General features: G+C 36.6%; 3 protein-coding genes across 4 annotated transcripts; 1 reads left to right on the forward strand and 2 right to left on the reverse strand.

Moving 5' to 3' along the window:
* Nucleotides 1-385: 385 nt before the first annotated feature.
* LOC106619734 (uncharacterized) lies at nucleotides 386-7,197 on the reverse strand. 2 transcript variants are annotated; one of them, XM_014237975.3, is made up of 5 exons: nucleotides 6,270-7,197; nucleotides 5,975-6,208; nucleotides 5,157-5,401; nucleotides 3,859-4,251; nucleotides 386-776 (listed from the first exon to the last, which is right to left on the reverse strand). In XM_014237975.3, exons 1-5 carry the CDS (start codon nucleotides 7,081-7,083, stop codon nucleotides 519-521), a joined length of 1,944 nt encoding a protein of 647 aa, XP_014093450.2. In that variant the 5' UTR covers nucleotides 7,084-7,197; the 3' UTR covers nucleotides 386-518. The 2 variants fall into 2 exon arrangements, with proteins under 2 accessions (XP_014093450.2, XP_014093451.2); XM_014237976.3 differs by having other exon boundaries at nucleotides 388-776; nucleotides 5,975-6,221; nucleotides 6,270-6,432.
* A 490-nt stretch (nucleotides 7,198-7,687) lies between these two features.
* LOC106619735 (thyroid transcription factor 1-associated protein 26) lies at nucleotides 7,688-8,370 on the reverse strand. The gene is made up of 2 exons (XM_070112229.1): nucleotides 8,089-8,370; nucleotides 7,688-8,016 (listed from the first exon to the last, which is right to left on the reverse strand). The coding sequence occupies exons 1-2, from the start codon at nucleotides 8,245-8,247 to the stop codon at nucleotides 7,780-7,782; spliced, it is 396 nt and encodes a 131-aa protein (XP_069968330.1). The 5' UTR covers nucleotides 8,248-8,370; the 3' UTR covers nucleotides 7,688-7,779.
* A 324-nt stretch (nucleotides 8,371-8,694) lies between these two features.
* Aprt (adenine phosphoribosyltransferase) lies at nucleotides 8,695-9,783 on the forward strand. The gene is made up of 3 exons (XM_014237962.3): nucleotides 8,695-8,919; nucleotides 8,979-9,216; nucleotides 9,281-9,783. The coding sequence occupies exons 1-3, from the start codon at nucleotides 8,837-8,839 to the stop codon at nucleotides 9,494-9,496; spliced, it is 537 nt and encodes a 178-aa protein (XP_014093437.1). The 5' UTR covers nucleotides 8,695-8,836; the 3' UTR covers nucleotides 9,497-9,783.
* Nucleotides 9,784-11,677: the final 1,894 nt, after the last annotated feature.

Raw genomic sequence — 11,677 nt, forward strand, 5'->3', positions numbered from 1 at the left:
AAATCCGTTAAGCAGATCCCAAGATATGGGTTATAGTGGGCAGTGCCACACCAACCGTCTTACGGTATCAAGAAACAAATGTACCAAGTTTCATAAAGATATCTTAATTTTTACTCAAGTTCCAGCTTACACAGACGGACAGACAGTCACCCAGATTTCAACTCGTCTCTTCATCCTAATCATTTATATAATATATACAATATATAACCTTATATCTAACTCGCTTAGTTTTAGATGATACAAACAACCGTTAGGTGAACAAAACTATTATACTCTGTAGCAACATGTTGTGAGAGTATAAAAATATGAAAAAAAAAATATTATTGTATTAAAAAAAATATTATTCTCTCTGTTAATTTTGCGTGCTTTAGCTACGAATTGCGAATTGTTATTGTTGTTTTTTTGTTGTGTTTTTTGTTTTAATCGTAAATATGATAATTATTGATTTAAACAGAATGTAAAAAATTCAATTTAAATACATTTTGATTTTAGCGCGAAATATCAGTTAATTTTTAAGTTTACTTCTTCTTCTTCTTTCCCTTTTTCCCTTTCTTTCCCTTCTTCTTACCACCGCAGAGTGCAGCAAGCGCTTCGTCCAGCTCCTTGTCGGTGATCTGTGTCTCAGTGGTCATTTTCTGTTTTGGCAACACAATCGGTTGCTTCGGCGTCTTCAATTCGATTTCGATTGTATTGCGTTTACGGCGATGTTGTTGTTTATTGCCTAATTTCACTAAGAAGACGTCGCTGTCTGTGTCCTCGCAAGTTTTGTAGCAAACCTGCAAAATGGAAAATATGTATTTATTCTAAAATGGATTTCATTAGATAGTAATGATCATTAGGAATTATTTTGAATATTGCAAAATCTTAGTAGCTTTATATATACAACAAGATAAAAGCCAAAAACGACTGAATAACTTGCATGTAGAACTTGTAAATTGCATATTTTCTCCCAAAGGAGAGTAAGAAAGATTATTGTCACACAATTGTCAACACCTAATTTGTTTCAAGACATTCCCTCTTCAGTTACACGCGTTATCAGAGATTGGGAGGAGCATCCTCCTTGGCCACCAGAGGACATCAAATCGTACATTTTGCGAGCTGGAGTGTTTTCTGGGGCAACATTGCCATGCCAACGCAGCCGCTGGATTTTAGTGCGCCGCATAAATCATCGAATCCGATACTCAGCTTCGACTACGCGTAGGGAGAAAAGAACTCTTAGGAAAACTTTTCTCCCGAGTGACTTATAGAGCGTTAGATTAATTTTGGAGAGAGCTTTGCTTTTTAATTGATCCATTTTTGTGCTACAGCTTTTAAATCGACAAGAAGATGATTCATGTCGATTTGTTTTCCTTGGGTCTTTCCAGTAATTGGCATAACGTGATTTGGAAGTCACACTATTAAGGTCCAATCAGTTTGGTAACAACGGGCTTCAGTCTTTCACAAAGTATGCTCGACAAAACCGTATACGCGTCAGAAGGCTGATCCCGCGGTAGTCGGCGCAGATTTCGAGATCACCTGTCTTGAGGCTAAGGCAAAGCACACTAAGGTTTCAGCCACTGGGCTTTTTCCGACCATATTTGGCAGAGGAGTTGATGCATGCGCAATGCCAGCTCCTCGTCAACGTATTTGATTAGCTCGGCCGGACGGCGGATCTGATGGCGGCGCTTTTGACTTTTTTGTTTTTAAGCCCAGAAATCGCTAATAAAACTTCGTGTTGGTGAATTCGGGTTCTACTTGTACTTTCAAGCTATCAATAGCACTGCTGTCACCATTCAACAAGCTTGAGAAATGTGGCCTCCATGTCCTTAGTATGCTCTGAACATCTGTCACTACAAGTATATTGCCTTGGCCATTACAGGAACAAAGCGTGGGTTTGAAGCCTCTAGTTAGGTGGAAGATATTCCGGCAGAAGCCACGGGCCATGTTCTCAAGTTCCTCGCACTAAACGCAAATTTACTTCACATTCCTTCAGTAACTGTACTTTAGAGTTATGAACCTAAACATTTTGCTCTCATACCCAATAATATTAGGCTACTTCCCAAGCATTTATGTAATACCATTGAAGATTTTAACGCTATTTTAAGCTTATGCAATTTTCAATTGCTAGAGTAGAAAAGAGCAACCTGCACATTAATTGCAACCACCGATAAATGGAGCACTTATGCAATACATGTGGCATAAAGACACAATGTATGGTGGATATACGGACAAATGTATGTGTGCGTGTTATGAAATTGTGATAAAAATGTTTGTGGAAAACGATGGAAGCGAATTGAAATGAAAAAGTAAAACAAATGCACGCAAACTGGGACAAATCGGTGCTGCGACTAGATACCATACAATAAGATTCAATTGCATTGGATTGGTGGCTTTAATGGCATTGCATTGGCCCAGCTTTGATTTGGCTGACTTGCTACAATTGCTGTGCCACGGAATTTGTTGGCGATGTCATGCGAACGAAAGCAATCGAATGGAATTGAATCATACTGAAATGCATGAAAGGAGAAGTGGGAGATTAATGCCTTTCATATATAGTACGACTTATGTATTCCCTCTAGGGATGACTTGTGAACCGGCAGGTGGACCAGTTAATTGAAAAAAGATATTCTAAAGTAGCGTTACTTACCCGCAGCTGACTTGGCCCAGTTTAGTTCCCAAACTAATGAAGTGAAGTTTTTTGTTATGCAGACAATTTTATGTCATTTATAATTTGAACAAAATAGAATAGTTTGGTGGCGCTTAATCGCATGATCTGGGCGGTCATTTGACTGTACCATTTCTCGAAATTAGCGAGTCGCCAAACTGAACCAAACGAGAATTTAACTCACCTCAATAGCAATTTTGTTTGTTGACGAAGCCATTAAGCCAGAAAAGGATCTCATCAGAGAAGATGGTTTTTCAGTGAACGTGAACTTTTTCAAAGAACGTAAATTTGCGTAATAATCTTGGACAATTTCCAAGCGTTGTACCAAAGTGAAACGTGACTTGATGAAATGGCAAACCTTACTGAACACGCTGACAAAATTTGACACAAATCCCTAAACAAACATGCCCTATTGGTAGACGCTGTAGTCGACCTCGGCCTAAAGGATAGTTTATAGAGAACCACAGACGTACCACAGAAGAACCCTGCTTCTTCACCTGTTTCACACTGAGAACCGTCGGCGAATACATAGACCGACTTTACTATCGACGACGCTATCTTTGAATTTATGCCACATTTTCATTTAAAATTTCCCTGCAGGGTCTTTAAACAACTCCAGCGTATTGCATGGCCCAGCAACAAGTGCATTTAGAGTACAAACATACACACATACATATCATAGAAATGTGCGTCATTGTTATCTGTGTAATACATACAAACATTCCGCTCCACAGAAAAGCTACTTATATAAGGCAAAAGCAGCAGCAACATCCGTAAGTGGCGGCGAGTTCATAAAACAACAACACAAAAGACAGAATTTATTCACTGCGGTTTTCATTTTCTCCCAATTTTCTGCGGCACAATGCAAATGCAACAACACGAACAATCATTACGAGTCGATGCAATCGAAAAACGTGTGTGTGTCTATTTTTGAACCAACGTAAGAGTTCGTGGATGCTGTTAGCTTATCAGTCAGTCGATCACTACGTGGGCTATTCAGCTGCGGTCTATAAATCAGTGGCGAAAAATGAGGTGCACAAAACCGACTTGTACAAATACTCAATCAAAGTGAATGTGAAACGTGCCACACTAAATACATCTTGGCATATGTTAGGAGTGTGTAGACTCGCTCTAACATTCACTTACTTCCAATTGATCAAGAACTTCCGGCAGCTGTACAAGTAACCAACATTCCAATTGTATACACAACTTACCTCAATGCCTTTCTTGCGAGTATCGGCGTTTATGCCCTTCAAAGTGTCCTTGATCTCCTGAGGATCGACTTGTAGACAACAGTTACGGACATCTTGTGGATGTAGTGGCGGCGCAATCGGTCCACAATCGTCTGTGCAGCAGGGTCCCTTTCGTCGATAAAGTTCAAGTTTTTGTTCCGCATTGCAGATTGATTTGATTTTATTGAAGGGCACGCAGTAATTATCTGGTTCGCATGAATCATTGCCAGCATATTTGATATTGGCACGGATTTTTGGTAATTTCGGTCCGTTGATGATGTGACCGTTAGTGCGTCGTTTGACGTGATTTTTGGCGAAATTACTGCGTTGTAGTATTTCATTTATAGTTTCACAGCGATTGTTGTTGTTGTTATCCTGTAAAAAAAAACAAGATAAACTGTTAGTTTTACAGGTGCATTTCATATAGCCACTATATGTATAACTAAATCTAAGAACGTAAATGCTATAGTGGTCCGATCTAAACAATATGTTTAGATATTTCAGTATTGTCTTGAGCATTAATCAATGTCAAATTGTGTGAAGATATCTTGCCAAATAAAGAAGTTTTTCCAACAAAGACTTGATTTTGATCTGCCAGTTTGTAAATCAGTTATATTCTATAGTGGTCCAATATCGGCTCTTCCAACAAATAAACAGCTTTTGAGAGAAAAAATACGTTGCAAAATTTCATATCAATGTCTCAAGAAATGAGGAATTTGTTCACGTATATACAGACAGTCGGCCGGACATGGCAAAATCGACTCAGCTTGTCACGCTGATCATTTATATAGGGTCTCCTGCTGGGTGTTACAAACTTCATTATATAGTCGGTAGAAAGTATAACGAAAATCTTTATACGCAGTATAAGACAGCTGGGGTAGTTGGTGGACCGATTTAACAAATTATCTTATCTATTAACCGATATAAACAGTACAAAGCCAAACCGAAATTATGAAATTTACAATATTAAGTATATGGAGGCGCGGGCCCCAAGGCACAAAGAACGACCACTGTCCCAAGATAGTCGGGTCAAGGACAACTCCGAAGTATTTCTAAAAATTATTTTGAAAATTTATTCTGCTGCTACAACAACAAAGTTTTTCGGACGAATTCGATAGATTTATTCTTTCAAAAGTGTGAACTAACTAATCGCAAAGTCAACAGACTCTGTGGGGAAAATAAAATTTTTATATATATAGTTATTCAGAAAGATCAAAAGAAGCTCCATGTACATATGTACCCAAAAAAAAGTTTATTCTCATCAAATATTAGCTACTTACCGCATTATTCTTGCCATCACAATCACTTCCACTATCAATATTATCCTGAACACCATCATCAATGCTTTCCACTTGATGCGTGTTCTTGAGAACACGTATTACCAGACCACTACCATTTAGGCAAGCCTCGAACTCTTCGTAGGCCTCAGGGCCTGGTTCGGGCTTAGTGGGAACAATAAAGCAAGGTGGCATAATTTGTGGCGGAACACATTGTTGACAAGTATCCGATTCTTCTTCGCTGCTTCCTAATGTGTAGAAATAAAATTCAGAGAATTATTGGTGCCAACAAACTAAATACCAGGAGAAGATGAAGAACATACCCTTTTATATGTTTTTTATGGTAAGAAATTCATATTAATTTTTATAGCTTAGGTTTAATTTTGAAGGTTCTAGAATTAACCATTTTTTGTTTTGATTTTAAATTTGTTTAAGCATATTTTTGCATTAAATAGCGCAGTTTCCGTAATGCTCTAGCTTTGGCTGTGTAAATAATAAAAAATTAGGAGAAAGTTGTGGAAGCAACGAAAACATAATCAAGGAATCGCACCCGTTTTGTTAGCACATTTTATGGGAAAAAAATTCGGGTGTGCGGTAAAAGAGCGTACCGTTGAAGCGCTAAAACATGTGTCATATTTTGGAGTGATTTTAAGGTTATGTTGCATTTACTGCCAAGGCATACTTAAGAAGTATCGAACATCGAAAGCTTTACTAACGAAACCAAAGCATATAGTAGTTGTAGAAAAAAATTTCTAACATAAAAATTTTACAACAAAAAGGGTACGATCCGCTCCTACTTTAAGCTTTTCGAATGGACTTACCCGCCTCGCATTCGTCCATGCATTCTTCACAGGTGCAGCCCTTCGGCTCGTTGGAAAAGTATCGTTGACACATATCTGTGCGCGGTTCCTTCTTTTGTTGGCAAGGGTCGGGTTGCGCGCAGCATGGAGGCGGCGGTGGACAACAAGGCGGCGGAGAGCAACAGGGCGGCGGTGGTGGACAGCAAATATTTTGCGATGGTAGCTTTTTCTTTTTCTTACAACCACTGGGACATTCTACACACATAAACTAGATATACATATATATATATATTTATTAAACATACCATACGCTTACCCCTGTCACAATAGTCTTCACACTCTTCGCAAGGACAACCCTTGTCGGCATTACAAGCAAAGTACCGACGACATATAGGTTTTTTCTTTTCCGGATCCGGTGCACAAGGATCTGGCATTGGGCATACACTTTGTGGCTTGGATGCTATGGCCGGACAAGTAGATGGGCATGGTGTAACCTTTTTAGCACAAGCCGTCGAACAAATGCGTGAGAATGGAAAACTGGATACAATCGTTGGTCCATTACAAACAAGTCGCATTATGAGTACTAAATTGCCGGTTTGCATGTGTTTCATATTGAATAGCGGCAGCAGACGCTTTGTTAGTTCCGATGTGGGACACATTTGTTCACGGCGTCCAAACGTTTCGTCATCACAATCATTATCGACGACTGTAGTCTTAGATGGTGTTTTCGGATCAGGCATACGTGCTGTATGTTTGACCAGTTGCTCCAACCAATTTGGATTTTCAATATTGAAGCTTTCTGTTACCTTATCGAAAAGTGGCTTGATTGGTATGTCTGTAGCACCGACGAGGAATTTGCATTTATCGGTTTTTTTCTTATAAATGTGTATTAGCAGACGATCTTTTTCCGTTACTGGCGACTCCAGTGAGAAGAGACAGCATTTGCCACATTTAGGTGCGCAAACGTCGACGCATTGACCGAACTCGCGATCACATATGGAGACGAAAACGCTGGAACGAAAAGAGATTTCACAGCACGTAGGGTACTCCTCTGGGGCGCAATGATTTGGCCGTGTTATCAACAGATCATCGACCACAAATTCGAACATGTACAGAAAATTTTGCGCCATTTTAAGAATTTAGTTATAAAGCAATTTTATTAAAATAGATTTAATTTTTATTGGTAAAATGTATAATTTTTCTGTTTGGATTGAAAAATAAAATTCTTTCATGCCACAAAATTTTGGAGTAGAAAATCGAAGAATAATTGCATTTTGCTCAGCAAGTAGTTTGAAGTTAATTTAATTCAAGCATTGACATATATATAACTTGGTTTTCGGCTAAACAATTGACGAAATTAATAACATTGCATACTATTAATAAAATATCTTTTACCTGCAATGAATGAGACTTAAGGGTCAAGATGTGTTAGTCAAGCTTTACAACTGCCTTATGTGCAAATGTATTTTTAAACAACTGAAAGCAGTTTTATTATTTCACATTAAACATAAAGTAAGAGAAAGATCTAACCTTGTTTGGATCGGTAAGTTTTAGTTTTTTAAAAAGATTATTTCCATAAGCATTCAATACTTTTACTATTTTAATTTTTTATATATTTATTGAATTTTTAATTAAAGTACAGAAAAGGCGACAGCTGCACCTAATACTATCGTTTACTTTTTTTATTAATAAATTTTTATTTATTTTCTAACATTAAATATAACACTAGATATATAAATCTTGATGGGAAATATGTTTATTTCTGATTTGCGTAATAAGTTCTTATTTAATCCTAACAATTATTTCTTATTGCCTATGATTCTTAACTATGCCCCACGCTTCATTTCTTGTATTTGTTTCAATAACAATTCCATGCGATCCTTCATTAGCGGCTGACCGCGTTTGGTTTTCTTGCTGATCACTTTTGTTTTCTCTAAACGTTTCTTCTTGTAATTACGTACGCGTTCCTCTTTTTCACGCTGCACACGCTCTTTTTCAGCTTTGGATTCTGCAATTTTTTGCGCTCTTAGTTCTTCGCGTTCCTTTATTTTTTGCTTCCTGGCCTTTAATAAAAAAATTTATAATAAATTTCTTTATAATAATAAACTGATTTTAACAACTGTGCAAATCCTTACCTCATCTTGTGGCTTTTTCCGGCGCCATTGGTTTGTGTTCGGCAAATTAGATTTATTAGACTTATAATGTTGCTTTCCATTATTTAAAAGTTTACGCTTATTTTGCTGGTGCCCCTTAAAAGCATTATTACTTTTCCCTTTAGGCTTTGAATTTCCCATATTTGAACAAGTGATTTGTATATTTACAACAAAAAATTAAACAAATTTGTAAATCGCACATGAAAGGTTTGTTGAATGTTTTGTTTGATTTCAAATCAGCTGTTCACGTGCACCAGTGTTGTAATTTGATGTGTGTGTAACAAATGGTTTGTTCTTCACGTTATTTCTTGAGCATATACGAACTACAATGAATTCAGCCATGGCTTATCTGAGCATAAATTAAAACAATGAAATTTTTAAAAGATATTTGAGGCAAATTTGTTCTTTTCGCTATGTGAAATATCGCAGAACTCCTGAAAACGTAGTTTTTTATTGTAATCAAATATGCTTATATCGTAAATGAGTGTTTATCGTAAATTAGTTAATAGTAATATAAGAATACGGCAGGGCCAGTTGTACGATATTGATAAGAATAGTAACAGCTGTTTAAAAATGTCAAATTTGATAATTGCGCTAAATTATTTTTTACTTAACACAGGAGGAACATTAATTCCCTCATAGCATTTATAAAATATTTTTTTTAATCAGTTCATTCCAACACAAGCACTGTACACTTTTTCAGTACTTTTAATATTAATTGCAGCAAAACATGGGCAACGATGAAAAGTTGGAGTATATTAAAAGTAAAATTGGAACTTTTCCGGATTTCCCAAAGAAAGGCATTGTATTCCGGTAAATAAGTTCAGATGAGATCATAAATTTCTAATGACTAAATTTTATTTTGTTTGTAGTGACATTTTCAGTGCGCTGAGCGACCCAACTGCCTGCAAGTACTTGAAAGAAGTGCTTGTAAAACTAGTTAAAGAAAAATGCCCAAACGCTGAAATTATTGTTGGATTGGAATCACGTGGATTCCTATTCAATTTTCTAGTAGCAACCGAATTAGGTATTGGTTGCGCACCAGTTCGTAAGAAGGGCAAATTACCCGGTGACCTAATATCTGTGGAATATGTTTTAGAATATGGAAAAGTAAGAAGAATGTTTGTACTGATATTTATTAATTTTTTATTAAACTATTGTTTCTTTATAATAGGACATTTTTGAGATGCAAGCCAACGCAATTAAATCGGGTCAAAAGGTTATCATCGTTGATGACCTACTCGCCACTGGTGGGTCGCTCAAAGCTGCGATTGAGCTGGTGCGCAAAGCGGGCGGAAATGTAATTGGCAGCTTTGTAGTGCTAGAACTAGAAGATTTACACGGTCGTGATAAATTAGATTGTGATGTACATTCTCTAATCAAATATTGATATAGAGAAGTGCTGATGCTTCACCATCCACTATGTGGACACAGTTAAATAACGCCACACACTACTCAGAGGAACTCAATACTTTTCTATTTTGTAAATGACCAATTTTTCAGTAAATATATTCAGGGATTTGTAACAATAAGAATTTTATACATAAAAATACTAAAATAATTGTAAATATGTGCATAAATATATATATGAAATATATTGTTATAAATTTAATGAAAAACAGGAAGCAACAAACACAATACTATATTTTTATAAAGTAAACCAAATGTAATTAAGAATACGCGTTTATTAATTTTTCTGTTAGCTTTTCAAGATAGTGAACCTTTTGAGATTGTTATTGTCCCATTAATTAAAGCTATATATTATATACACATGTATGTATGTATATGTCGATATGTATGTTTATGTGTATATTAACAATTAAGTGCTATAACTTGTTCAAAAATTTACATTTAATTATACTTATTTATACACCTGCATATATGTACATAGCAACATCAACAAATTTATTCTTGAAGCTATGTATGTGGGAGATTGATCCTTAATGTATGCAATGATTTACTAGTGATTCAAATTTATATAGCCTACTACGTGCACATACATACATATGTATCTGTACTTCGAATCAATTTTTTTTGCAGAAAATTAATGTATAAAATCTTGCTTTAAAAAGTTCTAACCCCGGACATGTCAAGATCCAATATTGTAGTAGTTTCTACAAGCTGCGTAACGTGAAAATATGAAATTTCCAAGTATAAAATATTAATTGATTAAGCCCCAGATCGAATTGATGTTAGAACCAATCTGACTTCGGCAAACGACGTTATACAAAGAAGCCTTCACTTCACTTCAGATTCAGATCTCTCAAAATTATTTGGAGAATCTTTTCTGACGCTATAACTACAACAACTTTCGATATCTTCGACTTCACGATAGCCAATTCTACCTAACCTGAAAAAATTAGAATTTTTACCAGGCAGACAATTATAAACTCAGTAACGTTTCTCAAAATGTATTTGGAAATTGTGACATCAACAACTCATGTTACTCAATATTATCAATGTCCTGCAGTCTTTCACCAGATAATCGTAAAAAACAGGATTGCAGAGATCTTCGGCGAAAAAACGTGGAAATACAATTGCAAAAACTAGTTAAGGATATGTTAGGTTCCTTCGATGATCCCCAAGATGTGGGATGGATATAGTCCTTTGTGAAAGCAGACAAAATTCTCAATTTCCGTTAGTTAGTAGGTAGGTATAAGATCAAAGGTGTTTTAGTCTTTATTTCATAAAGACGGACCACGAAGCCAGACTTAAGGATAGCTCAGGTATTAACCTAAAACTTGCCGATCCAAACAGAATTAGATCCCCAAACCAACAGCTCCTGGCCGGAGAAAATACGGGTCAATTCCGGTAAAGTAGAACCGGCTGTTGTTGGAATTGCAATGCCCAATGGATTCCACTCATCTAACACCCCCCATCAATTTCAGTACATATATGTATATATTGACATGTGTATGTGAATGCATTTACCAACATGCATTGCAAAATCATGGATTTCTACGGCTTGAGAACCGTTTGTTTACAAATAAAGCGGAAGCTTTGGCCTTTGTAAACAATTACTAACACATAGAAAGTGTGAACCACGGAAATAATCCACGCATGTGTAAGTTGAGAGCTGCAGCCGAGATAGAATATGGACAAATTGCGCTCAACCAGGCACGCCAGAGAGGCAGAGAGCAAGAAATGAAGTCGTATCACGAGAGCATAACGACGGAGAGTAGATGCCGATTACTGATAAGAGGTGCTGCTCCTTTATCAACCAACAACGAATGCAACAACAATTTGGAGATACCAGACATACGTCCTACAATTTTAGGGGTTGAAAACGAGCTTTTTTCCAAAATTGTTTATATTGAGTGGGAAAGGGTTGTTGCCAATTTTTTTCGAAACATTTTTCCTAACAAATTTATTGCGATTTAATAATATCTAGCAAGTGCTAAAATGAAGTGGCGAACAATTACAAATTATTAGCTCAACTAGAATTTAATTATCAACAACTGCCAATCAATGAAGACAGAGTGCCTGAGGGCGGGAAGGGTTTGCCGGGGTGTGGAAGCTATAGCTGGAGCTAAGCGCATTTCTGCTGAAGCTTTGTGGAGCAGTCGACAAA

This window comes from Bactrocera oleae, chromosome 6 (assembly GCF_042242935.1).
Source record: "Bactrocera oleae isolate idBacOlea1 chromosome 6, idBacOlea1, whole genome shotgun sequence".
NCBI classification, from domain to species: domain Eukaryota; kingdom Metazoa; phylum Arthropoda; class Insecta; order Diptera; family Tephritidae; genus Bactrocera; species Bactrocera oleae.

What these genes read in the sequence shown, in the direction of transcription:
- LOC106619735 (XM_070112229.1), bottom strand. Translation starts at nt 8,247, where the DNA reads ATGGGAAATTCAAAGCCTAAAGGGAAAAGTAATAATGCTTTTAAGGGG. An exon ending in GGAAAAAGCCACAAGATGAG is followed by an intron (nt 8,017 to 8,088) that starts GTAAGGATTTGC and finishes TTTTTATTAAAG; the next exon opens with GCCAGGAAGCAAAAAATAAA.
- LOC106619734 (XM_014237975.3), bottom strand. Translation starts at nt 7,083, where the DNA reads ATGGCGCAAAATTTTCTGTACATGTTCGAATTTGTGGTCGATGATCTG. An exon ending in TGAAGACTATTGTGACAGGG is followed by an intron (nt 6,209 to 6,269) that starts GTAAGCGTATGG and finishes TTATGTGTGTAG; the next exon opens with AATGTCCCAGTGGTTGTAAG. An exon ending in CTCGCAAGAAAGGCATTGAG is followed by an intron (nt 777 to 3,858) that starts GTAAGTTGTGTA and finishes TCCATTTTGCAG; the next exon opens with GTTTGCTACAAAACTTGCGA.
- Aprt (XM_014237962.3), top strand. Translation starts at nt 8,837, where the DNA reads ATGGGCAACGATGAAAAGTTGGAGTATATTAAAAGTAAAATTGGAACT. An exon ending in AAGAAAGGCATTGTATTCCG is followed by an intron (nt 8,920 to 8,978) that starts GTAAATAAGTTC and finishes TTTTGTTTGTAG; the next exon opens with TGACATTTTCAGTGCGCTGA. An exon ending in ATGTTTTAGAATATGGAAAA is followed by an intron (nt 9,217 to 9,280) that starts GTAAGAAGAATG and finishes TCTTTATAATAG; the next exon opens with GACATTTTTGAGATGCAAGC.